This window comes from Rhamphochromis longiceps, linkage group LG3 (assembly GCF_057381845.1).
Source record: "Rhamphochromis longiceps isolate RC_006_pf linkage group LG3, R_longiceps_female_GT1.1, whole genome shotgun sequence".
Lineage (NCBI taxonomy): Eukaryota > Metazoa > Chordata > Actinopteri > Cichliformes > Cichlidae > Rhamphochromis > Rhamphochromis longiceps.
Window position 1 is genome coordinate 59,683,527 of NC_140559.1, and position 26,484 is coordinate 59,710,010.

A 26,484-nucleotide genomic window follows, 5' to 3' on the forward strand; every position below is an offset into this window, starting at 1 on the left:
AAGTTGTTCAAAAACGCTTTATTTCGCCAAGACAGTGCGTTTCTCACTGTTACATGCATTTGAATGGGAAACTCGCCTGAAACAAAGTATAGGTTTTCATTATGTGAATAATTTTAAAATCTTAGCTCAAACAGCTGCAAAACCTGTTTGCCCAGCACGGGGATATTGAGTTCTATAAGATAAAGCCATAAACATGTTTGTCTGAGTCTTCTATCAAAAGTTACAGCGATTTATATGAAGTTGTTGAAAAACGCTTTATTTCGCCAAGACAGTGCGTTTCTCACTGTTACATGCATTTGAATGGGAAACTCGCCTGAAACAAAGTATAGGTTTTCATTATGTGAATAATTTTAAAATCTTAGCTCAAACGGCTGCAAAACCTGTTTGCCCAGCACGGGGATATTGAGTTCTATAAGATAAAGCCATAAACATGTTTGTCTGAGTCTTCTATCAAAAGTTACAGCGATTTATATGAAGTTGTTGAAAAACGCTTTATTTCGCCAAGACACTGCGTTTCTCACTGTTACATGCATTTGAATGGGAAACTCGCCTGAAACAAAGTATAGGTTTTCATTATGTGAATAATTTTAAAATCTTAGCTCAAACAGCTGCAAAACCTGTTTGCCCAGCACGGGGATATTGAGTTCTATAAGATAAAGCCATAAACATGTTTGTCTGAGTCTTCTATCAAAAGTTACAGCGATTTATATGAAGTTGTTCAAAAACGCTTTATTTCGCCAAGACAGTGCGTTTCTCACTGTTACATGCATTTGAATGGGAAACTCGCCTGAAACAAAGTATAGGTTTTCATTATGTGAATAATTTTAAAATCTTAGCTCAAACGGCTGCAAAACCTGTTTGCCCAGCACGGGGATATTGAGTTCTATAAGATAAAGCCATAAACATGTTTGTCTGAGTCTTCTATCAAAAGTTACAGCGATTTATATGAAGTTGTTGAAAAACGCTTTATTTCGCCAAGACAGTGCGTTTCTCACTGTTACATGCATTTGAATGGGAAACTCGCCTGAAACAAAGTATAGGTTTTCATTATGTGAATAATTTTAAAATCTTAGCTCAAACGGCTGCAAAACCTGTTTGCCCAGCACGGGGATATTGAGTTCTATGAGATAAAGCCATGAACATGTTTGTCTGAGTCTTCTATCAAAAGTTACAGCGATTTATATGAAGTTGTTCAAAAACGCTTTATTTCGCCAAGACAGTGCGTTTCTCACTGTTACATGCATTTGAATGGGAAACTCGCCCGAGACAAAGTATAGGTTTTCATTATGTGAATAATTTTAAAATCTAAGCTCAAACGGCTGCAAAACCTGTTTGCCCAGCACGGGGATATTGAGTTCTATAAGATAACGCCATGAACATGTTTGTCTGAGTCTTCTATCAAAAGTTACAGCGATTTATATGAAGTTGTTCAAAAACGCTTTATTTAGCCAAGACAGTGCGTTTCTGCTGCAAAACCTGCAAAACCTGTTTGCCCAGCACGGGGATATTGAGTTCTATAAGATAAAGCCATAAACATGTTTGTCTGAGTCTTCTATCAAAAGTTACAGCGATTTATATGAAGTTGTTGAAAAACGCTTTATTTCGCCAAGACAGTGCGTTTCTCACTGTTACATGCATTTGAATGGGAAACTCGCCTGAAACAAAGTATAGGTTTTCATTATGTGAATAATTTTAAAATCTTAGCTCAAACGGCTGCAAAACCTGTTTGCCCAGCACGGGGATATTGAGTTCTATAAGATAAAGCCATAAACATGTTTGTCTGAGTCTTCTATCAAAAGTTACAGCGATTTATATGAAGTTGTTCAAAAACGCTTTATTTCGCCAAGACAGTGCATTTCTCACTGTTACATGCATTTGAATGGGAAACTCGCCTGAAACAAAGTATAGGTTTTCATTATGTGAATAATTTTAAAATCTTAGCTCAAACAGCTGCAAAACCTGTTTGCCCAGCACGGGGATATTGAGTTCTGTAAGATAAAGCCATAAACATGTTTGTCTGAGTCTTCTATCAAAAGTTACAGCGATTTATATGAAGTTGTTGAAAAACGCTTTATTTCGCCAAGACAGTGCATTTCTCACTGTTACATGCATTTGAATGGGAAACTCGCCTGAAACAAAGTATAGGTTTTCATTATGTGAATAATTTTAAAATCTTAGCTCAAACGGCTGCAAAACCTGTTTGCCCAGCACGGGGATATTGAGTTCTATAAGATAAAGCCATAAACATGTTTGTCTGAGTCTTCTATCAAAAGTTACAGCGATTTATATGAAGTTGTTGAAAAACGCTTTATTTCGCCAAGACAGTGCGTTTCTCACTGTTACATGCATTTGAATGGGAAACTCGCCTGAAACAAAGTATAGGTTTTCATTATGTGAATAATTTTAAAATCTTAGCTCAAACGGCTGCAAAACCTGTTTGCCCAGCACGGGGATATTGAGTTCTGTAAGATAAAGCCATAAACATGTTTGTCTGAGTCTTCTATCAAAAGTTACAGCGATTTATATGAAGTTGTTCAAAAACGCTTTATTTAGCCAAGACAGTGCGTTTCTGCTGCAAAACCTGCAAAACCTGTTTGCCCAGCACGGGGATATTGAGTTCTATAAGATAAAGCCATAAACATGTTTGTCTGAGTCTTCTATCAAAAGTTACAGCGATTTATATGAAGTTGTTGAAAAACGCTTTATTTAGCCAAGACAGTGCGTTTCTGCTGCAAAACCTGCAAAACCTGTTTGCCCAGCACGGGGATATTGAGTTCTATAAGATAAAGCCATAAACATGTTTGTCTGAGTCTTCTATCAAAAGTTACAGCGATTTATATGAAGTTGTTCAAAAACGCTTTATTTAGCCAAGACAGTGCGTTTCTGCTGCAAAACCTGCAAAACCTGTTTGCCCAGCACGGGGATATTGAGTTCTATAAGATAAAGCCATAAACATGTTTGTCTGAGTCTTCTATCAAAAGTTACAGCGATTTATATGAAGTTGTTGAAAAACGCTTTATTTCGCCAAGACAGTGCGTTTCTCACTGTTACATGCATTTGAATGGGAAACTCGCCTGAAACAAAGTATAGGTTTTCATTATGTGAATAATTTTAAAATCTTAGCTCAAACGGCTGCAAAACCTGTTTGCCCAGCACGGGGATATTGAGTTCTATAAGATAAAGCCATAAACATGTTTGTCTGAGTCTTCTATCAAAAGTTACAGCGATTTATATGAAGTTGTTCAAAAACGCTTTATTTCGCCAAGACAGTGCGTTTCTCACTGTTACATGCATTTGAATGGGAAACTCGCCTGAAACAAAGTATAGGTTTTCATTATGTGAATAATTTTAAAATCTTAGCTCAAACGGCTGCAAAACCTGTTTGCCCAGCACGGGGATATTGAGTTCTGTAAGATAAAGCCATAAACATGTTTGTCTGAGTCTTCTATCAAAAGTTACAGCGATTTATATGAAGTTGTTCAAAAACGCTTTATTTCGCCAAGACAGTGCATTTCTCACTGTTACATGCATTTGAATGGGAAACTCGCCTGAAACAAAGTATAGGTTTTCATTATGTGAATAATTTTAAAATCTTAGCTCAAACAGCTGCAAAACCTGTTTGCCCAGCACGGGGATATTGAGTTCTGTAAGATAAAGCCATAAACATGTTTGTCTGAGTCTTCTATCAAAAGTTACAGCGATTTATATGAAGTTGTTGAAAAACGCTTTATTTCGCCAAGACAGTGCATTTCTCACTGTTACATGCATTTGAATGGGAAACTCGCCTGAAACAAAGTATAGGTTTTCATTATGTGAATAATTTTAAAATCTTAGCTCAAACGGCTGCAAAACCTGTTTGCCCAGCACGGGGATATTGAGTTCTATAAGATAAAGCCATAAACATGTTTGTCTGAGTCTTCTATCAAAAGTTACAGCGATTTATATGAAGTTGTTGAAAAACGCTTTATTTCGCCAAGACAGTGCGTTTCTCACTGTTACATGCATTTGAATGGGAAACTCGCCTGAAACAAAGTATAGGTTTTCATTATGTGAATAATTTTAAAATCTTAGCTCAAACGGCTGCAAAACCTGTTTGCCCAGCACGGGGATATTGAGTTCTGTAAGATAAAGCCATAAACATGTTTGTCTGAGTCTTCTATCAAAAGTTACAGCGATTTATATGAAGTTGTTCAAAAACGCTTTATTTAGCCAAGACAGTGCGTTTCTGCTGCAAAACCTGCAAAACCTGTTTGCCCAGCACGGGGATATTGAGTTCTATAAGATAAAGCCATAAACATGTTTGTCTGAGTCTTCTATCAAAAGTTACAGCGATTTATATGAAGTTGTTGAAAAACGCTTTATTTAGCCAAGACAGTGCGTTTCTGCTGCAAAACCTGCAAAACCTGTTTGCCCAGCACGGGGATATTGAGTTCTATAAGATAAAGCCATAAACATGTTTGTCTGAGTCTTCTATCAAAAGTTACAGCGATTTATATGAAGTTGTTCAAAAACGCTTTATTTAGCCAAGACAGTGCGTTTCTGCTGCAAAACCTGCAAAACCTGTTTGCCCAGCACGGGGATATTGAGTTCTATAAGATAAAGCCATAAACATGTTTGTCTGAGTCTTCTATCAAAAGTTACAGCGATTTATATGAAGTTGTTGAAAAACGCTTTATTTCGCCAAGACAGTGCGTTTCTCACTGTTACATGCATTTGAATGGGAAACTCGCCTGAAACAAAGTATAGGTTTTCATTATGTGAATAATTTTAAAATCTTAGCTCAAACGGCTGCAAAACCTGTTTGCCCAGCACGGGGATATTGAGTTCTATAAGATAAAGCCATAAACATGTTTGTCTGAGTCTTCTATCAAAAGTTACAGCGATTTATATGAAGTTGTTCAAAAACGCTTTATTTCGCCAAGACAGTGCGTTTCTCACTGTTACATGCATTTGAATGGGAAACTCGCCCGAGACAAAGTATAGGTTTTCATTATGTGAATAATTTTAAAATCTAAGCTCAAACGGCTGCAAAACCTGTTTGCCCAGCACGGGGATATTGAGTTCTATAAGATAACGCCATGAACATGTTTGTCTGAGTCTTCTATCAAAAGTTACAGCGATTTATATGAAGTTGTTCAAAAACGCTTTATTTAGCCAAGACAGTGCGTTTCTGCTGCAAAACCTGCAAAACCTGTTTGCCCAGCACGGGGATATTGAGTTCTATAAGATAAAGCCATAAACATGTTTGTCTGAGTCTTCTATCAAAAGTTACAGCGATTTATATGAAGTTGTTCAAAAACGCTTTATTTCGCCAAGACAGTGCGTTTCTCACTGTTACATGCATTTGAATGGGAAACTCGCCTGAAACAAAGTATAGGTTTTCATTATGTGAATAATTTTAAAATCTTAGCTCAAACGGCTGCAAAACCTGTTTGCCCAGCACGGGGATATTGAGTTCTATAAGATAAAGCCATAAACATGTTTGTCTGAGTCTTCTATCAAAAGTTACAGCGATTTATATGAAGTTGTTCAAAAACGCTTTATTTCGCCAAGACAGTGCATTTCTCACTGTTACATGCATTTGAATGGGAAACTCGCCTGAAACAAAGTATAGGTTTTCATTATGTGAATAATTTTAAAATCTTAGCTCAAACAGCTGCAAAACCTGTTTGCCCAGCACGGGGATATTGAGTTCTGTAAGATAAAGCCATAAACATGTTTGTCTGAGTCTTCTATCAAAAGTTACAGCGATTTATATGAAGTTGTTGAAAAACGCTTTATTTCGCCAAGACAGTGCATTTCTCACTGTTACATGCATTTGAATGGGAAACTCGCCTGAAACAAAGTATAGGTTTTCATTATGTGAATAATTTTAAAATCTTAGCTCAAACGGCTGCAAAACCTGTTTGCCCAGCACGGGGATATTGAGTTCTATAAGATAAAGCCATAAACATGTTTGTCTGAGTCTTCTATCAAAAGTTACAGCGATTTATATGAAGTTGTTGAAAAACGCTTTATTTTGCCAAGACAGTGCGTTTCTCACTGTTACATGCATTTGAATGGGAAACTCGCCTGAAACAAAGTATAGGTTTTCATTATGTGAATAATTTTAAAATCTTAGCTCAAACGGCTGCAAAACCTGTTTGCCCAGCACGGGGATATTGAGTTCTGTAAGATAAAGCCATAAACATGTTTGTCTGAGTCTTCTATCAAAAGTTACAGCGATTTATATGAAGTTGTTCAAAAACGCTTTATTTCGCCAAGACAGTGCATTTCTCACTGTTACATGCATTTGAATGGGAAACTCGCCTGAAACAAAGTATAGGTTTTCATTATGTGAATAATTTTAAAATCTTAGCTCAAACAGCTGCAAAACCTGTTTGCCCAGCACGGGGATATTGAGTTCTATAAGATAAAGCCATAAACATGTTTGTCTGAGTCTTCTATCAAAAGTTACAGCGATTTATATGAAGTTGTTGAAAAACGCTTTATTTCGCCAAGACAGTGCGTTTCTCACTGTTACATGCATTTGAATGGGAAACTCGCCTGAAACAAAGTATAGGTTTTCATTATGTCAATAATTTTAAAATCTTAGCTCAAACGGCTGCAAAACCTGTTTGCCCAGCACGGGGATATTGAGTTCTATAAGATAAAGCCATAAACATGTTTGTCTGAGTCTTCTATCAAAAGTTACAGCGATTTATATGAAGTTGTTGAAAAACGCTTTATTTCGCCAAGACAGTGCGTTTCTCACTGTTACATGCATTTGAATGGGAAACTCGCCTGAAACAAAGTATAGGTTTTCATTATGCAACTGGTTACTGCATTCTTAGTGGTGGTATAATTTATTTAATGAGGTGCATAGACAACTTCAATGACCAATTCCATCAAGAATGAGCCCTCCAAAACTTGTCTCATTTTTTAATGTACATGTATCCAATTCTGCACTAGAAATGAGCTGTCTGCCTAAAATATATAAAATCACATATTTAATGAATAGTGTTCAAAAACATTTTATTGAATACACAGAAGTTACTACAATGAAACAAATATAGTAAGAACAAACAAGTTTCTAATAAAACAGCTCGTTATTCAGAAGAGAAGGTTTTCTACTTGATTTAGTGATTCAGCCTCGCTGATTGCTCCTGATCCACAGCAGACTGCAAAGCCATCACTGTCTCTGTGGATGAAACAGATGAATGTAAATCCTTTCTTAATCCTTTGTCAGGCTATACATTTCATTTTGACAAAACAAGATGACTGTTTGGCAGCTATGCATTTGTTTTGTTTTTTGTTTTGTTTTGTTTTTTTAAATGCACTTAAAAAAATGAAAGAAAACAAAACATGAACTTGGCCGATGTAACCCACTGTCTCGTTTTTAAATCCTCAATACAAGCCATTTTCTCCATCACCATCTTGGTCTTTTAAAAATCAGATATCATGAAAAGGGCAGATTGGACCGTCAAACTGCATGCTCATTGGCAAACTACTTGAAACAATTCTCCATTTCTGACCATTACTTAGTCATTATTTTCAGGGTGAGATTGGGAGAAAAATGATTAAATACAGCAGGAAAGTGTTTAGAGAGGTCACATTTGGAAACTGTTTTTCTTTCTATAGTAACAAAACTCTTTTTACAAGCCCTAGGTATTGCCCCCTGGTGGCCATTAAAAAGAATAGAAATTTAAGACAGAGTCTACACCTTTATTTAAAACAAAAAACAAATAAAAGAAAAAAGGCTGGAGCTGTGTTAGAAGGGGTAAAGTTTTGTGTAATGAGCAAGCAGATTTAGTACATTACATTAACAAAACAAATCGAGCAATATTTTGGTTGGTACACACCCAATAACCTTTTGGAATGATCAACCAGATTGGGGAGTCCTTCCTCGATGTTGTATGAGATTTGGCCCATTTCTTGTACGAGGTCACCTGCCCTCTGAGTAAAAAAAAAAAAAAAAAAAAATAGGCGAAATTACCAATTGAAAAAAATAAAATGACATTGTAACTTAAATCTTGGAAAAAGAAAAAAAAAAAAAGAAAAAAAAAACATACAAAGTTAGGAAAACTCTACCTTGAGCTCTGAATAAACTTTCTCCTCCAGCTCAGCCACCTGAGATATGGCATCATACACACCGGTATCCAAAACTGATTCCTACATCACAAAAAGAGTGACAAGTTAAATCTGAGAAACTTCCACACAGGTTATAACTGGATTCATGCTGTGCAAGCTTACCTCTTCTGAGGAGCTATTCATTGGCTCCTGTGTCTTAGGTGCTTCACTGGCTTTGGAATTGCCATTAAGTTCCTTCACTCTGCAGAAAATGTTTCAAGCTTCATCATACAATAAGGCAACTGAGAATTCCCATTAGAAAAAAAACAAAAAGCCCACAGATTCAGAGCTTCATATGCTAAATACATACCTGTCAGCATAGCGCAATGTGTTCATTGTATATTTACATGAGGTCATACCTGGAGACACCATAGCAATCTGTGAAACAAAGAAAAAAATTTATTTGATGTGGATTTCAAAATATCCAATGCTGAGAGGAAGTCAAATTTGGTGTGGTAACATACCATGCAGGTCCTGGACTTCTCTCCAATGAAAGAATCCCTGAGGACTTTGGTCAAAGTGCTCATTCGGAAAGGAATGTGATCACTGTTCTTTCCCAGTGAACGGATACACTCCTACAGGATACAAGAGAGGAAACACCAGTGTTTTGAGTTGCTGTGCAGACATATTTAATGGAGAGAAAACAGAGTACTTCTGCCTTTTAATCAGCCATCGATTACCTTGAGAGCCAGAAGGCTGCGGTTGATCTTGGCAGTTTCAACTAAAGTACTCCGGTCATTGCTGCTGGCATCTGTACCATGCTCATTGCCAGCCAAATCGACCAGTGAAAACTTGCCGTGCAGCGTGGTAGCACGGTCATTGCGCCGAAGAACAATTTGAAGGATTGCATGAGAGCGGGATGAGTTGGCATTGGCTGAGGTTTGGCCCGACGTTCTGGAAAAGACAGTGAGATTCTAACTTGGAGTTTGCCTACCTACACTAATGGGCAATTAATATGTTTTTGTGCTCTTTCAGGCACAAAGAAAAATGAACAAGGAAACATCAAACACATTCTTGATACTAAACTACCTGCATGAACTGCCAATCTGTATCATCTTGATGACCTCCTCTGCTGAGGTCACATAGACCTCTTCGAGGCCGACCACCTGAACCTGTTGTCGTTCATCTTCCAAAACACGCAGCTTGGCCTTCTTATGCAGCAGGTCATACACCTAAATAAAAATAAATGTCTAGTTTGCTATATGGATTAATTGAACACGTGGATTCAATAGATATCTTCTCAGTGAAGGGTGTTCCCTTCACGTCTTCCTACCTTGCCGTTGTAAATCTCAAAGAAGCTGACGTAGGCAGAGAGATCCAAATTAGCATACCTCCTGTGGTGGAGGTAGGCAAAAACATCCTGGGCTAGAAGTGAATAGACTCAAATTATGACAAAGTCTGTTTTTTGTACAAAATCCAGTTGTTTCATTTAAGGTCCTACCTGCTAATGCGTAGATGCCTTTAGCACTGTTCTGCTGTTTCCCTGTGAAATCACCTCCCATTGTCTTAAAAACAAATAAAGACTTTGAGGGTTTTTTGTTGTTGTTGTTGTTTGGGTTTTTTTTGGGGGGGGGGGGGGGGTTGAAGCACAATTTTGCAAATGTGGAATTTATTCAAAGTCTTAGATCAAGGGGAGACTTACATGAGTCTTACCACTTCCTGTCTGGCCATAGGCAAAACATGTTGCCATACCACCTTCAAAAATGGACTGGACTAAAGGTTTAGCTGTGAACCTAAAAGGAAAATCAGAATTTTAGTCATCATAACATTAACAGGAAAATTACAGCATGTATAAAAGTATACATCGAGTCTCCATTGTACTGGTTAATGTCCCAGTTGTAAGTTAGAAAATGTACAATCAGAGCCACTGTTGGCTTAAAGGAAAAATTAGGTAGTTACTTGTAGACAAGTTCATTGGTGGCGGTGTCATCAAAGGAGTAGTCAAAGTGGAAGACTTGATTGTCCAAGTACTTGGTGAGGTCCACCTTGTGTTTTGGCTCATGGACCAGTAACGCACCTTTCCCAGGTACAGACACCACATCAATCTCCTTTTTATTAATCTCTACAATACACAAGAGTATCGGAGTTAGTGTATAAACATGGCAACTGTTTTCTCTCCCTTAATTACTCCTTTATATTCAGATGATAGAATAGAGAATCTACAAATTATTCCTGACCTACCCTGCTTGTTAAAGGGCCGCTTGCGAACGCACACACAAATCCTTTGGGGCTCAATCTTAAAAAAGGCAAGAGATGTGCAGAGAAATGACTGTGCTACAGTTTGCAAAGCTACAATAAAACTTTCTGGATGGAACATTTTAAGTCCATGTTCAAACCTACCGTTTCAGTAGTTGATAAGGGTGTGATTTCCAAAGTCGCTCTGAAATCCTGAATCATCTCAAAGAACTTCTGGTTGGGCCGGGAACCTTCCAGAAACTATAAAGACAAGCAAACAAAAGGTACTGTAACAAAATGAGGAGTAGTTTTGCTCATGTTTAAAACAATTTACATTATAAAATAAAAAAAATAAATAAATAATGGTTGAAGAAATCTTTCACCTTTCCCCTCTTGGTTTGCATATCTGGGGGCTTTATAACACAAGAGAGCCTTTTATTGCCTTTGTTCAACTCCACGGGAGCCACAGGTTTCCTCCTGCCTGAAATGTGAAAAAAACAAACAAACAATATACACACTTACAGTTTTTTCTGATTGCTTAAGCACATGTTATGTAACTATTGGCTAATTTAGCAAAACTCTACACACAAATAAAACAACCTGTCACCCAATTATCCAAACATTTTAGTTCTCTTGCAAAAGCAAACACAGCTAGATTAACTCTTCACACCTTTGTAAAAATGGTGTTTCCGTATCAAACAGTGCACACAAGCCATCATCTACTAAGCACACAATGCGCCAACTGCACACCGATGGTATGAATACAAAACACATCTGGCGTTTGCCTTCCCTGTGCACAAGGTAGGCTATGTCAGTTTGAGCTCATACTTCTGTCATAGATCCATAAGCATGGAGGGATCCAAACTTCAAGTACTGGTGTTTAGTCAAACACATCAAAACAAACACAAGTGTTTATTTCCAAGTATAGGATTATTTGCAATCGCCATAATGACTATATGGGTTACATGGTCTGCAGTGAACATGCTTCCTCTGCCCCCTCCTCGTCTTCCTCTTGCTCCTCCTTGTCCTTGTCGTCCTCTTCATCCTACTTCTTCACCTCCACGTCCTCTTCCTCGGCCTCCTCTACTTCTCACTCTTTCTGCTCCCACCATTGTACTCCGCACACACAGCTTACCTGTATTATAGTGCTTAGGCTGATTGCAAAGTGAACGAATTATCTAAGAAAGTTTTCACATGTGAAAGTGTGCCAGACAGTTGGCAAATTAGTGTTAATGATAGCCATACATGTGTATACTTTTGCTAGGAGTGTGTTGGAAATTTGGAAATTGAGTGTTGTGCAGTGAATTGTGCCTACAGTCTTGCAAAGTGTGTGTTACAAAATTGCAAACTGAGTGCAAAGCAGTTTTTGTGCTTTTAGTTTTGCACACTCAGTGAGTGGTTTTGCTATACGTCTGACTAGTTTTAGAAATTGTGCTACAGGAATCACAGTTAGTGTTTAGGCATTCGGTAAAAACTGTAATACACACACACACACACACACACACACACACAAATGAGATGTTAACACCTAATACCAATAAAATGGGTTACATACCTCTAACTGTGGATGGAGGAGGCATTTTCTCAGGTTCATCATTTTGCTTTATGGCCTCAGGAACAAAAGGCTGCAAAGTCGCTGGTTGTGTATCATTCTTTTTACGCTGCTGATTCGGAATTACTAGATGACAAAAAACAAATATAATTCAGATTTAACAGAAGAAAAAGACCAAAATATTTCTTCATACATTTAAAGTACTTAGAAACTTATTCAAATACATTTTAACAGGTACATGATATGACTTTGTACCCTGCAGATAACCAAATGAATATGGCATGGTCACCAACAACATGTTGTTAAATGAAACAGATGTGGCACTGTTGTGATTTTTTAAAATGCATTATGCATTTTAAAAAAAATCTTTTTGTTTTCTGTTTTAAATGAATAAGTAAATCACAACCAACCAGAGTTTTTGAGGACTGATGATGGTGGGGGCTCGGGATGTATGGTTTCTGGGTTAGCTGAAAAGGATTCTGTAGCTGAGACTGGTCCTTGAACAGAACCTGGGGCCTGAAACATACACGTCTGCCGAGCCTGGGACCGAGTAGCAACTGAAAGTGACACAAAACCAAGTCAAACTGCTGAAATATGAGTTTATGCAATTCAGACTGATTATTACCAGCATTATTGATCTGGATTAAGACAGCCACTACTGGTAAAATGGAGGAGAAAAAGGTAAGAAGAAGAAGAAGAAGAAGAAAAAAAAAAAAAAAAAAGCTGTACGAGGCTGTCTGGCAAAACACAAGTGACACCAACAGTAAATTCACCACTTATTTTTCTGAAAACAGAACAACCAAATCAGACATCCACAGTGGTAGAAAAGTGTGTTTTAAGTGAATAACAAAGATATGAAACACTAATGTGCTGGTCATTAAAATGGTTCTAAGTCCTAAAAAAAAAAAAAAAAAAAAAGGATTTAGAGGCCACTGTACATGCACTGTTTATTCTCCAATGAACTGATCAACCAGTGATAACAATCAGCGGTCCTTTTTATAGCACGATCTTATTTCTCAACAGGCAGAATTTAAGGACGAAGAGACAAAAAAAAAAAAACAAAAAAAACAAAAAAAAAAAAAAACAAACATTGCTGCATATGCATATACAATCACCCAACACCTAAGTGTGTTGATTTCCATCCCTTGTGCGTTATCATTAATCTAATGTACATCTAAAATCTGGGAGCAGAGTTCAGCTCTTGCAGGACTGTCACTCCTCGCCCTTGCACCCATAACCAAAACAGGACAGATTAGATTTGCTTTAACAAAAAACATGCACGCCGTGCCGACCTGACTCTTCAGTTCTGGTGACTGCTGTAGTAGAAGCTTTTGGAAGGAAAGAAGCCATTAGGCAAGAGTACTTCACATTTACACCTGACACACACAGAGACTCAATATTTACATACAGGAGGCAGGTGCAGGAATCCTAGAGGAGCGCAGTCGACCCTCGTATTTCTACAGAATAAAAACAGAAAGAAAACTGTATAATGCCCAGTCCAGTCAGCCACTTAACTCTCTCATAAGAAGCACCGTGTACTTATGTGTAATGTAAGTTATTAGAACATCATTCTGCATGTAGTTACATCAAACAGTATAAAAGCAGAGGGAGATTTTTAAATCCAGATGATATATTTAAAAATCATCTGGCGTTTATCACTTATAAAACAAACAAAAATGCTCAATTTGAATTAATCCACTGTCATCAACGTGTGGAGTAGAGCATTGCTTCAGGTTTGCTCATGGGAAGTGTTCATTTACAACTACAGTTGCGTTCCTTTTGGATTACACCTCATACAGCATAAGGCTTCTACTGAACATTCAAATTCAACTCACATGCATCCTCACCTGAAATAAGGGTCAACTTAATGTCACAGGAGAGGCTACACAAGGAAGCAGGAACATCAATTCAATTCAATTTCTTTATTGTCCCACAAGGGGAAATTAGTTTAGCAGCAGGAGGATAAGAACAAACAGAACAATACTATAAAACAATAATAATGATAGAAAATTCAAGGACAATTATTTGCCATTAAGGAGACAAGACGCAGTAGGGATAAAAGAGACCTGGAGTCTTTTAGTCCTCCTCGGAGGTACTCTAAAACGGCGGCCGGAAGGCAACAACTCAAACTCACTGTGAAGTGGATGGTTCACACAATTAATAATAGAATGAGCCTTTCTAAGCACATTTCTATTGTAAATGGCCAAAAGTCCATCTTGCCAGCGCCCTGAAATTTTGCTAGCAGTTTTTACCAGAAGTCCCAACCGATTCTTATTCTTCACCGTCAGGTTACCAAACCAGGCAGCGATACAAAAAGACATCACAGATTTGATAAAACTTCTATAAAACAAGGACAACATCTCAGATGAGACGTTAAAAGATCTCATTTTCCTTAAAAAGAACAGACTTTGTTGAACTTTTTTAGTAGTGGCATCAGCATGAGATTCAAAACACAGTTTATGGTCAAGTACCACACCTAGATATTTATAACTCTCAACGATCCCAATATCGGCAGTTTTAATGATAGTGGGTGATGAGCTAGAAGAGGACTTCCTAAAATCAATAATCATGTCTTTCGTTTTTGACACGTTAAGTGAAAGGAAGGACTCATCACACCAATTCACAAAATCATCTACAACCTGTCCATGGCCTGACTCGTCCCCCACTAGAAGACTGACGATCACTGTGTTGTCAGCAAACTTCAGGATGTGTCTGTTTGTGAAATTGCTGCGACACTCATTTGTGTACAGAATGAACAGAAGGGGAGAGAGGCAACAACCCTGGGGTGATCCAGTAGAGGAGGAGAGCACATCAGAAAAGACATGATTTACCCTCACACATTGTGACCTATTAGTCAGAAAGTCTGTCACCCAGCAGACCAGACTAGTGTCAAGCTTGAAATGATTGTAAAGGCTGTCAGCAAGTAAGAGGGGTTGAATTGTATTAAATGCAGATGAAAAGTCAGCAAATAATAATCTTGCATGGGTGTGGGGGGCCTCAAGATGCTTATACAAGAGATGCAGGAGTGTGACAGCAGCATCCTCCACACCTCTCCCTGCTCTATAGGCAAACTGGAAGGGGTCAAGATGGTGTTCAACATGCATTAAAATCTCCTTCTTAATTATCTTCTCAAATGTCTTCATCACTAAAGAAGTCAGAGCCACAGGCCTAAAATCATTCAGTGCCTTAGGAGAACTGCCCTTAGCAACAGGAACAATGATTGCATGTTTCCAAATTTTAGGTACAGTCTGTTCTGCCTTTTATAACTTAAATCGGATATTATAGTTGTAAGCTGCCCTAGAGCTCCCTCTAGTGGCTGCTTTGGGTTCGGTTACTTTGGGAAAGGAAAAAAATGAGAACGTGAAGAAGAAATAAAAGATGGCGGAAAGTGATACCGTAATGTTATCGTTCTAAGCTGATACGGACCTTAAAATGTTGTTGCCTTGGACAAGATATGTCTGTAAGTATGAGTGTCGATAAAATAATTATTCTTTTGTTTTGTGTAAAAATGGTACGATAATTTGTACATTTGAAAGTTTTATCTTGTTAGCTTGCAGTAAGAGGGTAACAAGATAGTTTACAATGTTAGTTAGCTAATACAGTATTTTGTACTTTCAGTTTTACGATGGTCAAAGAGAAGGCAATGGTCAGAGGCCATTCTTCAATAAATCAGCGCAAAAAGGAAAATAAGTCTGGTTATTGGAGCATCGTTATCTCGCTGTCTAGCTGGTGAAACTAAGACTCAGGGCGAGGACAGCATAGTAAAAAGACATTAGCGCAGCGGACACAACCACGAGGAGCTATTTTCAGCACATCAGTTATGAGTCTACGGTCAGGAAAGCAATATCAACTGGATCTTCCAGAAGAGGAAGAAACACCAGACCAAAGAGAAACAAAACAAGTGCACAACGCAGAGGATATGGAGAACAAGGATAATGCAAGCAACGCAGACACACAGGCGGAGTCTAGACGCTCGCGTACATCCAAGCGTTCATCCACAAGTTCTGCAGCACTTAAAGCACGAGCAAGAGCAGAGGCTGCACGTGCACAGCTGGCGTATTCAGAAAGAGAAGCAGCTATAATGAAACAAAAAACTGAACTTGAGGCTAATTTACATGTTTTGAGCTGCCAAAAGGCTGTTGCAGTTGCAGAAGCAGAGGTTGCAGTTTATGAAGAAGAGGAGGGACTCTCAAAAAGTGAACTGCGCTATCCATTGGTGGGACCACCCGCCAGTCCAAAGCAATGCACAGCAGAGTATGTACAAAAACACTCAGATATTTGCCTTGAAGGATTCAAATTAAAAGTAGATCCACTTGCCTGCCACAAAGCTGCACGTGAACAATGCGAAATGGCTATGAATGCAGATATAGACAATGACGGCTCACACAGTGCTCAAAAGGCTAATGTTAAAGTGGAACTCCAAACACAACAGAGAGAGAGACTGGATTCCCCCAAACCTTATCCGTACAACACTCTTCAAACATCAACAGAGACACAGGGGGTCCAGGATATTACAAGGTACCTGACACGGAGGGAAATGTTAAGTACTGGACTTTTGCAGTTTGATGACCACCCAGAAAACTACTGGGCGTGGAAGGCATCATTTCAAAGTGCTATTAAAGACTTGCATGTTACAGCTCAAGAGGAGCTAGATTTAATGGTCAAATGGCTTGGAGTTGAGTCTGGTCACCAGGCCAAAAGAATCCGATCAGTCCATGTCTTTAATCCAGCGGCAGCTCTCAACCTTGTGTGGCAAAGACTCGAGGAATGTTATGGATCTCCAGAAGTGGTAGAAAATGCACTGTTAAAAAAGATTGAACAGTTTCCCAAACTAAACAACAGAGACAACACAAAGTTAAGAGAGCTGGGTGACGTTCTGCAGGAAATAGAATGTGCAAAAGATGGAGGATACCTACCAGGCCTCTCATATTTGGACACAGCTCGCGGAGTCAACCCCATTATCGAAAAGTTACCATATGGACTGCAGGAAAAATGGATTGCAACAGGAGCAAAGTACAAAGAAGAACATAAAGTTGTTTTCCCCCCTTTCAGTGTCTTTTCAAAGTTTGTAAGACAACAAGCCAAAATAAGAAACGACCCAAGCTTTGTCATCACACCTCCTGCCGACACAAGCTTCAAGAAGGAGAAAAGCTTCAGAGGCAGTAACAGGCAAGTGATTAGTGTACACAAAACGGACATTCCTACAGACACTAGTTCACCTCAAAATAGTTACAGCAAGCCTATAGAAAGCCCTGACAAGGTATGCCCCATACATAAGAAGCCTCACCCTCTTAAAAGGTGCAAGAGTTTTAGAGCAAAGCCCATAGATGAGCGCAAGTCATTTTTAAAAGAGAACAGAATCTGTTTTAAATGCTGTGGCTCTACTCAACATTTAGCAAGGGACTGCAGGGCTCAAATAAAATGCATGGACTGTGGTAGCGACAGGCATTTAGCAGTGCTACATCCAGGTCCACCCCCTGCTCCAGCTGAGAGCTCTGGAGCTGATAAAGATGATGGCGGGGAGACACAGGATAATGCAAATGCCTCAGTTGTTTCCAAATGCACAGAAGTCTGTGGTGATGAAGATAGCCCACATTCGTGCTCAAAAATAAGTCCTGTGTTAGTCTATCCAGAAGGCGAAAAAGAACAGGCTAGAAAGATGTATGCAGTGCTTGATGAACAAAGTAACAAGTCACTAGCTCAGTCTCAGTTTTTTGAGCTCTTTAATATTAAGACACGCTCAGAGACTTACAAGCTCAGAACTGTCAGATAATGTCGGCAGAACAGCAGTAAACTTCATGATTGAGTCAATGGATGGTAAAGTAAAGCTCCCACTTCCAAACCTGATTGAATGTGACATGATTCCAGACGACAGGAGAGAGATTCCCTCTCCACAAGTGGCCATGAAGTTCTCACACTTACAGAAGATAGCTGAAAAAGTACCTCCTGTAGAAGAACAAGTACCTATTCTGTTGCTTTTGGGAAGAGACATTATACAGGTACACAAAGTCAGAGAGAGAATCAATGGGCCACACAATACACCTTACGCGCAGCGTTTGGATTTAGGCTGGGTTATAGTTGGAGAAGCCTGCATGGGGAAGACGCATAAGCCCCCTAGTGTGAGTGTTCTCAAAACACATATTCTTCAGAATAGCCGTGCTTCTTACCTCTGCCCATGTCCTAACACGTTTCAAATCAAAGACCAGTTAAACACCACACCTAACCCCAAAAAGGACAGGGGAAACACAAACACCAATCAACTGGGAGAAACTGTTTTTGACAGGACAAAAGATGATGACAAACCAGCACTGTCAGTAGAGGACAAAGACTTCATTGACATCATGGAGAAGGAGGTGTATCAAAATGAATGTAACAGCTGGGTGGCGCCTTTGCCATTCCGCTCTCCAAGACCAGAGCTTCCGAGTAACAGAGAGCAAGCATTCAAGCGCCTCCAATCTCTCAGAAAGACATTGGACCGGAACCCTGAAATGAAAAGACAATATATCGAATTCATTCAAAACATGCTGGACAATGACCATGCAGAAGTCGCTCCACCTTTGGACTCAAACAAAGAACACTGGTACTTGCCATCCTTCGGTGTGTACCACCCACAAAAACCTAATCAGCTGAGAGTAGTCTTTGACTCAAGTGCAGAATTTGAAGGACAGTCCCTTAACAAAGTCTTATTAAGTGGACCTGACCTAAATAACACACTACTAGGTGTCCTTATGCATTTTAGGAAAGAGCCTGTAGCATTTTCAGCTGATGTGCAACAAATGTTTTATTGTTTTGAAGTGAGAGAGGATCATAGGGATTATCTGAGATTCCTTTGGTATGAAGACAATGATCCCGACCAAGGTATTTGTGACTATAGAATGAGGGTTCATGTTTTTGGGAATAGCCCTTCCCCAGCTGTGGCTATTTATTGTATGAGGCGTGCTGCAGTTGAGGGAGAAGAAAAGCACGGACATGATGCAAAGCAGTTTGTAATGAGACATTTTTACGTTGATGATGGTCTCGCATCCACAGCAACAGTGGAAGAAGCTGTTGAGACACTCACAAGCGCTCAAAAGATGCTGGCACAGTCAAACTTAAGGCTACATAAAATAGCTTCTAATGACCACAAAGTAGTGGAAGCGTTTCCTGCTGCCGAGAGAGCCAAGGATCTAAAAGACTTGGATTTAGAGTTGGACGACATACCCCTGCAAAGGAGCTTGGGGGTACTGTGGAATCTTAAAAAGGACTGTTTTACCTTTCACGTCACCACTGAACAAAAGCCGTTCGCCAGGAGAGGTGTCTTGGCCACTGTTAACAGTCTGTATGACCCGCTGGGTTTCGTGTCACCCATCACAATGCAGGGAAAAGCTCTTCTCCGTGAATTGACCTCAGAGCAAAAGGACTGGGATGAATCACTTCCTGCAGAAAGAGAAGATGAATGGAGCAGATGGAGAAGCTCATTGAAGGATCTTCAGCGGCTTCAGATACCGAGGTGCTACCTCTCGTTCTCCCAGGCCATTGCTGTGAAAAAAAGAACTGTGCATATTTTCAGATGCCTCCACCATGGCCATAGGAGCAGTGGCATATCTGAGAGCTATTGATGGTGAAGGTCAGTGGCACACAGGTTTCATCATGGGCAAGTCCAAAGTAGCCCCAAGACCCGCCCACACTGTTCCTAGATTGGAGTTATGTGCAGCAGTGTTAGCTGTAGAGATGTACGAACTCATTAGAGATGAGATTGACATTGAAGTAGACACTGTCAGATTTTTCACAGACAGTAAAATTGTTCTTGGTTACATACACAACAACACAAAGAGGTTCTACACTTACGTGGCTAACCGAGTGATTAGAATCAGAAAGACTACACATCCAGCACAGTGGTTTTACATTGTCACTAGTGACAATCCAGCAGACACAGCCACTAGACCAATTGCAGCTTCTGCATTGGCTTCTACAAACTGGTTTAGTGGTCCTTCCTTTTTGACACAACACGACATAGAGAAGTCTCACTGTGATAGTTTCACACTAGGGCTGCCACGATTAGTCGACTAGTCACGATTATGTCGACTATTAAAATCGTCGACGACTAATTTAATAGTCGACGCATCGTTTGAAGCTTTGTAAGATCACAAAGGACGCAGGAATGAGTAGTAGGATTTAAGAGTGTAATAACGGACTGAAACAGAAGATGGCAGCACTGCATGTCCAAGGATGCCAGCTGCCGTTAAACCCCGAAGAAGAAGAAGCTGTGTCCCAGAATTCATAGCGCAGCCCAGCGCAGTTGTCAACAATGGCGGCAGCTAGTTAGTTTTAACTTTACTCTTATTATTCTTTCTGGGTCACAAAATAAACGTTTAACATATTTTCAGGCGAGAATGTAGCTGTGTAAACCTCAAATATCTGCTCAGTTTATCAAGACACCGCATATTTTCAAAAGCGCTCCGACGTTTTCGGAGACGTCTGTTACCCACTAGCTCGTTAGCTAGGCGGGGGCAAGGCTAACTAGAGCCGTGAGAACACCGGACTCCCGGCAAATCGTTTTCAAACCCACCGCCGTCTTTCGCTAGTCAGGTTAAACATATATATAAGTCACTTAGATAACTTAAATGTTATTGTTTGGCTTTTTTCAGTATTTTATTTGTTCCTGAGTAAATCGGTTTGGCTGAGATTAAAGGTATAGTTTTTGCACAGCTAAAACTGTCAAGCAGACAGCTGATTATCAGAAGTGTGAGACGCTGGAGAATATACTCCGGTGTCCTGTTATATTTTAGAAAGCAAGGAGTTTATTAAACTTCACCGAAACAATCTGCAAATTTCATTAAAAATTAATAAACTACCATCTTGTCTTTATTTTTAGTTAGCACAAACACTTCAAGCTGTAAGCTAATGATAGTTATATAAGACCAGATGCTGCTGGTGCAATAAGCTGTACGTCCAATGGATGATGATCTGATTAGTCGACTAATCGCAAAAATAATCGGTGACTAGTCGACTATCAAAATAATCGTTTGTGGCAGCCCTATTTCACACTGATCGATCCTGACACAGATGCAGAGATCAGACCTGATATAACAAGTTTTGTTACCAAAGCCTCAGTAACACAGCTAGAGCCATGCCGTTTTGAAAGATTCTCTCATTGGATGAGATTGTGTCGCACTATTGCATCACTAAAGCGTGTGGCAGTATCATTCAAGAAAACAAACACAGAAGGTAAAGGCTGGAAGTGTTTCAGTGAAACTAACACCACAGATGAAGTGTCTAAAGCAGCAAAGTTCATCATTCACACAGTACAAAGTGAAACGTTCAAAGAAGAGTACAGATGCATAAAAGAAAATCTGCCACTTCCAAAACAAAGCTGCCTTCAAAGGTTAAATCCAGTTATTGATGAAGATGGGCTCCTCAGACTAGGAGGTCGATTGGCACCTGCTAACCTAACAAAAGATGAGAAACATCCACTCATTATCCCAAATGCTCATCATATAGCCATCCTTCTTATTAGATACTATCATGAGAAGGTAGTGCATCAGGGGCGTCACCTAACAGAAGGAGCGCTCAGAGGTGCTGGATTTTGGATTATTGGCAGTAAACGGCTCGTCTCTTCTGTTATTTACAAGTGTGTTCTCTGTCGAAAGCTTCGAGGACGACTTCAGACCCAAAAGATGGCAGATTTACCCGTGGACAGGCTGACACCAATGCCACCGTTCACTAGTGTAGGACTGGATGTCTTTGGACCCTGGACGGTCACCACACGTCGCACCAGAGGAGGGAGTGCAGACAGTAAACGATGGGCTGTGCTTTTCACCTGCATGTCCACGAGAGCTGTGCACATTGAGCTCATTGAAACAATGTCAACATCCAGCTTCATCAATGCGCTGAGGAGATTTTTCTGCATCCGTGGACCTGCTCAAATACTCAGATCTGATAGAGGTACAAATTTTGTTGGAGCATGCAATGAGTTGCAAATTGATCACAAGGACACAGAACTAAACTCATACCTGCAAGAGAAAGGATGCACATGGCTGTTTAATCCCCCACACTCGTCACACATGGGTGGCTCGTGGGAGAGACTTATTGGAGTAGCAAGGCGCATCCTAGATGGTATTCTGTTGAAAGCCGTACATGTCCAACTAACGCATGAAGTGTTAAGTACATTCATGGCAGAAGTAATGGCAATAATGAATGCAAGACCACTTGTACCAGTCTCAACAGATCCAGACAAACCAAACCTTCTCACTCCAGCAATGCTCCTTACACAAAAGGTCAATGCATTATCTGCACCAACAGGAAGCTTTGGACCGCCAGACCTCTACTCAAAGCAATGGAAGCAAGTACAGTGTTTGGCAGACTCTTTTTGGAAACAGTGGAAAAGTGAATATCTTTCAACACTACAGCAAAGGAGAAAATGGACTGATGATAAAACAAACATAAAAGTTGGTGATGTTGTGTTATTGAAAGATGCTCTCGCACACAGAAATGACTGGTCCATGGGAAAAGTTGTAAGAACATTTGAGAGCAAGGACAATAAGGTTCGAAAAGCAGAAGTAAAGACTGTGAAAGATGGAAATGAAAAAGTGTTTTTGAGACCCATCGCTGATATGGTTTTGCTTTTATCAAGTGATAAATAAGTGTTTGAAATAGCCCTAAACTGTTCAAAATGTTTATTAGAAAAGTTTGTTCTAGTGGCACAATTATATTGTACCAGGCGGGGAGTGTTCTGCCTTTTATAACTTAAATCGGATATTATAGTTGTAAGCTGCCCTAGAGCTCCCTCTAGTGGCTGCTTTGGGTTCGGTTACTTTGGGAAAGGAAAAAAATGAGAACGTGAAGAAGAAATAAAAGATGGCGGAAAGTGATACCGTAATGTTATCGTTCTAAGCTGATACGGACCTTAAAATGTTGTTGCCTTGGACAAGATATGTCTGTAAGTATGAGTGTCGATAAAATAATTATTCTTTTGTTTTGTGTAAAAATGGTACGATAATTTGTACATTTGAAAGTTTTATCTTGTTAGCTTGCAGTAAGAGGGTAACAAGATAGTTTACAATGTTAGTTAGCTAATACAGTATTTTGTACTTTCAGTTTTACGATGGTCAAAGAGAAGGCAATGGTCAGAGGCCATTCTTCAATAAATCAGCGCAAAAAGGAAAATAAGTCTGGTTATTGGAGCATCGTTATCTCGCTGTCTAGCTGGTGAAACTAAGAGACTCAGGGCGAGGACAGCACACAGTCTGTAGCTCTAAAGAAAGTGAGAAGATATAGTGAAAAATCCCACTCAGCTGATCAGCACAAGTTCTCAGTACCTGTCCACAGATGTTGTCAGGTCCAGGACTCTTGCTTTTGGTATGTCTAAAAAGATTAGCTACCCCTGTCTCATCAATACAAATAGATGGGGGAGTGATGGTCTTTTCCCTCAGTGTGCTGGTCTGCCTAGAACAATCATAGTTCTCAAAACGAAGGTAAAAACTGTTAAGACTGTCTGCCAGATGTTTGTCAGAGGTAAACCCCTCTAAGGTAATGCTGCTTTTACCTTTCGTCTGTAGCCCTGCCATTGTTTTCATACCAAGCCAAGCTCTTTTGAGGTTGTTACTGCTGAGTTCTGCCTCAATCTTATTTCAATACCTCATCTTGGCAATCTTTATTGCAGCCCTCACCTCCTTCCTCAATATTCTCACAGTGGGAACGTCTCCCTCGTTAAAAGCAATTTTCCTTTTAAGAATCAGATCCTTAATATCTTTAGAGAGCCACGGTTTGTTATTAGGGAAAGTCTTAAATTCTCTGACTGGAACCACAGAGTCTTTGCAAAAAGAGATGTAGCTACACACCACATCAGTGAGTTCATCCAAATCAGAAGTGCTCTCTTGAAACACGGACCAGTCAGTGCAATCAAAACACCCCTGAAGGGCAACACAACTGTCTTTTGTCCAGACATTAGTCCGCTTCACACAGGCCTTCTCCCTCCTAATCACAGATCTGTAAGCAGGGAGGAGGTGAATAACATTGTGATCCGAAGAACCTAGCGCAGGTCCGGCCACAGACTTGTATGCCCCCTTAATTGGTCCATAACACAAATCCAGCGTTTTGTTATGCCTTGTAGGACAAGTGACATATTGAAAGAAATTGTTCAGTGATTTCTTAAGATTACAATTGTTAAAATCACCGAGAATAAAATTAGGAGCATCCGGTGAGAGAGTCTGCAGATTGTGTACCACTTTAAAAATGGCATCAGCAGCAACTTTAACGTCAGCCTTAGGATGAAACTAACCTGTCATCTGGTGACTGACAGCAAGGTTAATGTAATAAATTATGAGAAAAAACAATGTAGGCTAGCACTCACCTTTTCTGGAACATGAGTCGATGGGTCAGGCGTTGAGCTTGTGATTGAATTTATAGGGTCCAAAACCTCTGGATTGAGTATACATAACTCACTTAGATCAATCTAAAACACAGAAGAAGAAGCAGACTCAGCATATGGGATATTTTAATGTATACTTGGTTGATATCACCTCAGTTACGACATTACTGACCCCCTTTCCACGGCACATGTTCCTCTCATGCCACTCAACCATAACTGTGGACTTGTCAACGGATTTCACGGTGGCCGAATGGACTCGACCTAGTTCACGTACATAAAAAAAAAAGCATGCCTGAGTTAAACTCACCGCACACGGGAAGTACAAAAACACATAATACGAACGGATTTAATGCAACATGAGCTCACCATCACTGCGGCTGATCTGGACAGAGAGTCCAACGAGAAGTCGGGACAGGCTGTTCTCCATGATAGCGCCTTCTTAAAAAGCTGAAAATAATGAAGGTAACGTTAGCGTATTAAGTATCCAACTCATTCTCTACCAGTTGTGCTGTCGTCGCTGTGAAAATATGCCGCCTTTTCATGGAAACGTAAAGTTTGATAAAAACCAAACCGTCAGTTGTTTCCATTTGTTTATTTTTAGTTTCTTTCGAGATAAAATCACACTTACCTTTCACCCGTGCCAAACTCAACAGCGTCCAGAATGTAAACTGGCGTTATTTCCGAGTATTTAAGAATCTGATTGGTCTTCGTCATTTCATAGAGTCCAGCGTTCTTCTTCTACGGATTTAGAGGTGGTATTTAAATTGATGTTACACTGCCACTCATCGGACAAGTTAGGAAGAACCGCTACAGTTGTGCAAATGAAAGAACTTCGATACATTAATTCAACCAGACCAGCTCAATAAGATGTTGCTGACTTTAATGAAATATTGTGTTTTATCCACGCAAGCAAACAAAAGCAGAAAAACATTTATCTTAACAGACAAGTGGTTTACAAGAAATACACATCTTACAGTACGGGATTTAAATGTGTATACATATATATATATATATATATATATATATATATATATATATATATATATATATATATATATATATATATAAAACAACCGTGGGCTATAGTAAATAAAGCTAATGCTAATGATAAAGGAATGTAACAATTAAAGTTAAAGTTACCAAATACTCATCACTGATATTTATCGTGAACTCAACTAAATTTTATTTTCTAAACCTTAACTGAAACTGAAAATAAACATGATATAAAATCATTATACAACCAGCAATGGTTTAGCAATATATTTCTGCATGACTTTATCTGTCTCACATATCAGTTGTAGCCCTTTGATTTACAACATTGTTTTGGTTCATTTCCCCCCCCCCCCCCCCCCAATTTATGGATTCAAGTGATTAGGTGGCAAGTACGTGAAGTTACTAAGACAATCCTATAACCCTACCTGCATGTTTGCATAATACCCTAACCCAAAGGCTCAGTTTAGCATTTATCCAACAGCACAGGGCCTGGATTGTTGAAGATGGCCTCAGGAACCAGCACAGGGCCTGGTGTGTTGTACATGGCCACAGCTAACAGCACAGGGCCTGGTGTGGTGAAGATGGCCTCGGCCAGAAGCACAGGGCCTGGTGTGATGTGAGTGGCCTCAGCAAGAGCCACAGGCCCTGGTGTGGTGTAAGTGGCCTCAATAGCAACTAAGGCCCTGGTGTGGTGTAAGTGGCCTCAATAGCAACTAAGGCCCTGGTGTGGTGTAAGTGGCCTCATCCAGCAGTCACAGGCCCTGGTGTGGTGTAGGTGGCCTCAGCCAGCAGCCACAGGCCCTGGTGTGGTGTAGGTGGCCTCAGCCGGCAACTCAGGCCCTGTTGTGGTGTAAGTGGCCTCAGCCAGAGGCACAGACCCTAGTGTGGTGTAAGTGGCCTGAGCAAGAGCCAAAGACCCTGGTGTGGTGTAAGTGGCCTCAATAGCAACTAAGGCCCTGGTGTGGTGTAAGTGGCCTCAGCCAGCAGCCACAGGCCCTGGTGTGGTGTAAGTGTCCTCAGCCAGCAGCCACAGGCCCTGGTGTGGTGTAAGTGGCCTCAGCCAGTGCCACAGACCCTGGTGTGGTCTAAGTGGCCTCAGCCGGCAACTCAGGCCCGTGTGTGTTGTACATTGCCTTAGCCAGAATCACAGGCCCTGGTGTGGTGTAGGTGGCATCAGCTAGCAGCACAAGACATTGGAAAAGAGCCAAAAGCAATGTCGTTAATGTGCCCTCATTAATGGGGAGCTGCTTTGGGTCTTTTAATACACCCCTTCTCTGGATCAAAAGCAGTTCAATGACATGAAAAT

The 26,484-nt window shown here is 40.0% G+C and overlaps 1 protein-coding gene across 4 annotated transcripts; it reads right to left on the minus strand.

The window, feature by feature from the left end:
* Positions 1-6,997: 6,997 nt before the first annotated feature.
* LOC146675479 (kinesin-like protein KIF2C) lies at positions 6,998-24,949 on the minus strand. Of its 4 annotated transcripts, XM_085400495.1 has the most exons (23): positions 24,814-24,949; positions 24,552-24,632; positions 24,358-24,446; positions 24,168-24,269; positions 13,245-13,293; positions 13,129-13,164; positions 12,247-12,393; positions 11,840-11,962; positions 10,668-10,765; positions 10,450-10,545; positions 10,291-10,345; positions 10,009-10,171; positions 9,752-9,842; positions 9,551-9,614; positions 9,383-9,474; positions 9,139-9,281; positions 8,790-9,003; positions 8,574-8,684; positions 8,420-8,487; positions 8,233-8,311; positions 8,071-8,151; positions 7,842-7,935; positions 6,998-7,180 (listed from the first exon to the last, which is right to left on the minus strand). In XM_085400495.1, the coding sequence occupies exons 2-23, from the start codon at positions 24,610-24,612 to the stop codon at positions 7,119-7,121; spliced, it is 2,118 nt and encodes a 705-aa protein (XP_085256621.1). In that variant the 5' UTR covers positions 24,613-24,632; positions 24,814-24,949; the 3' UTR covers positions 6,998-7,118. The 4 variants fall into 4 exon arrangements, with proteins under 4 accessions (XP_085256621.1, XP_085256622.1, XP_085256623.1 ...); XM_085400496.1 differs by lacking the exon at positions 13,129-13,164; XM_085400497.1 differs by lacking the exons at positions 13,129-13,164; positions 24,358-24,446; positions 24,552-24,632; positions 24,814-24,949 and adding an exon at positions 19,089-19,252.
* Between the last annotated feature and the right edge of the window lie 1,535 nt (positions 24,950-26,484).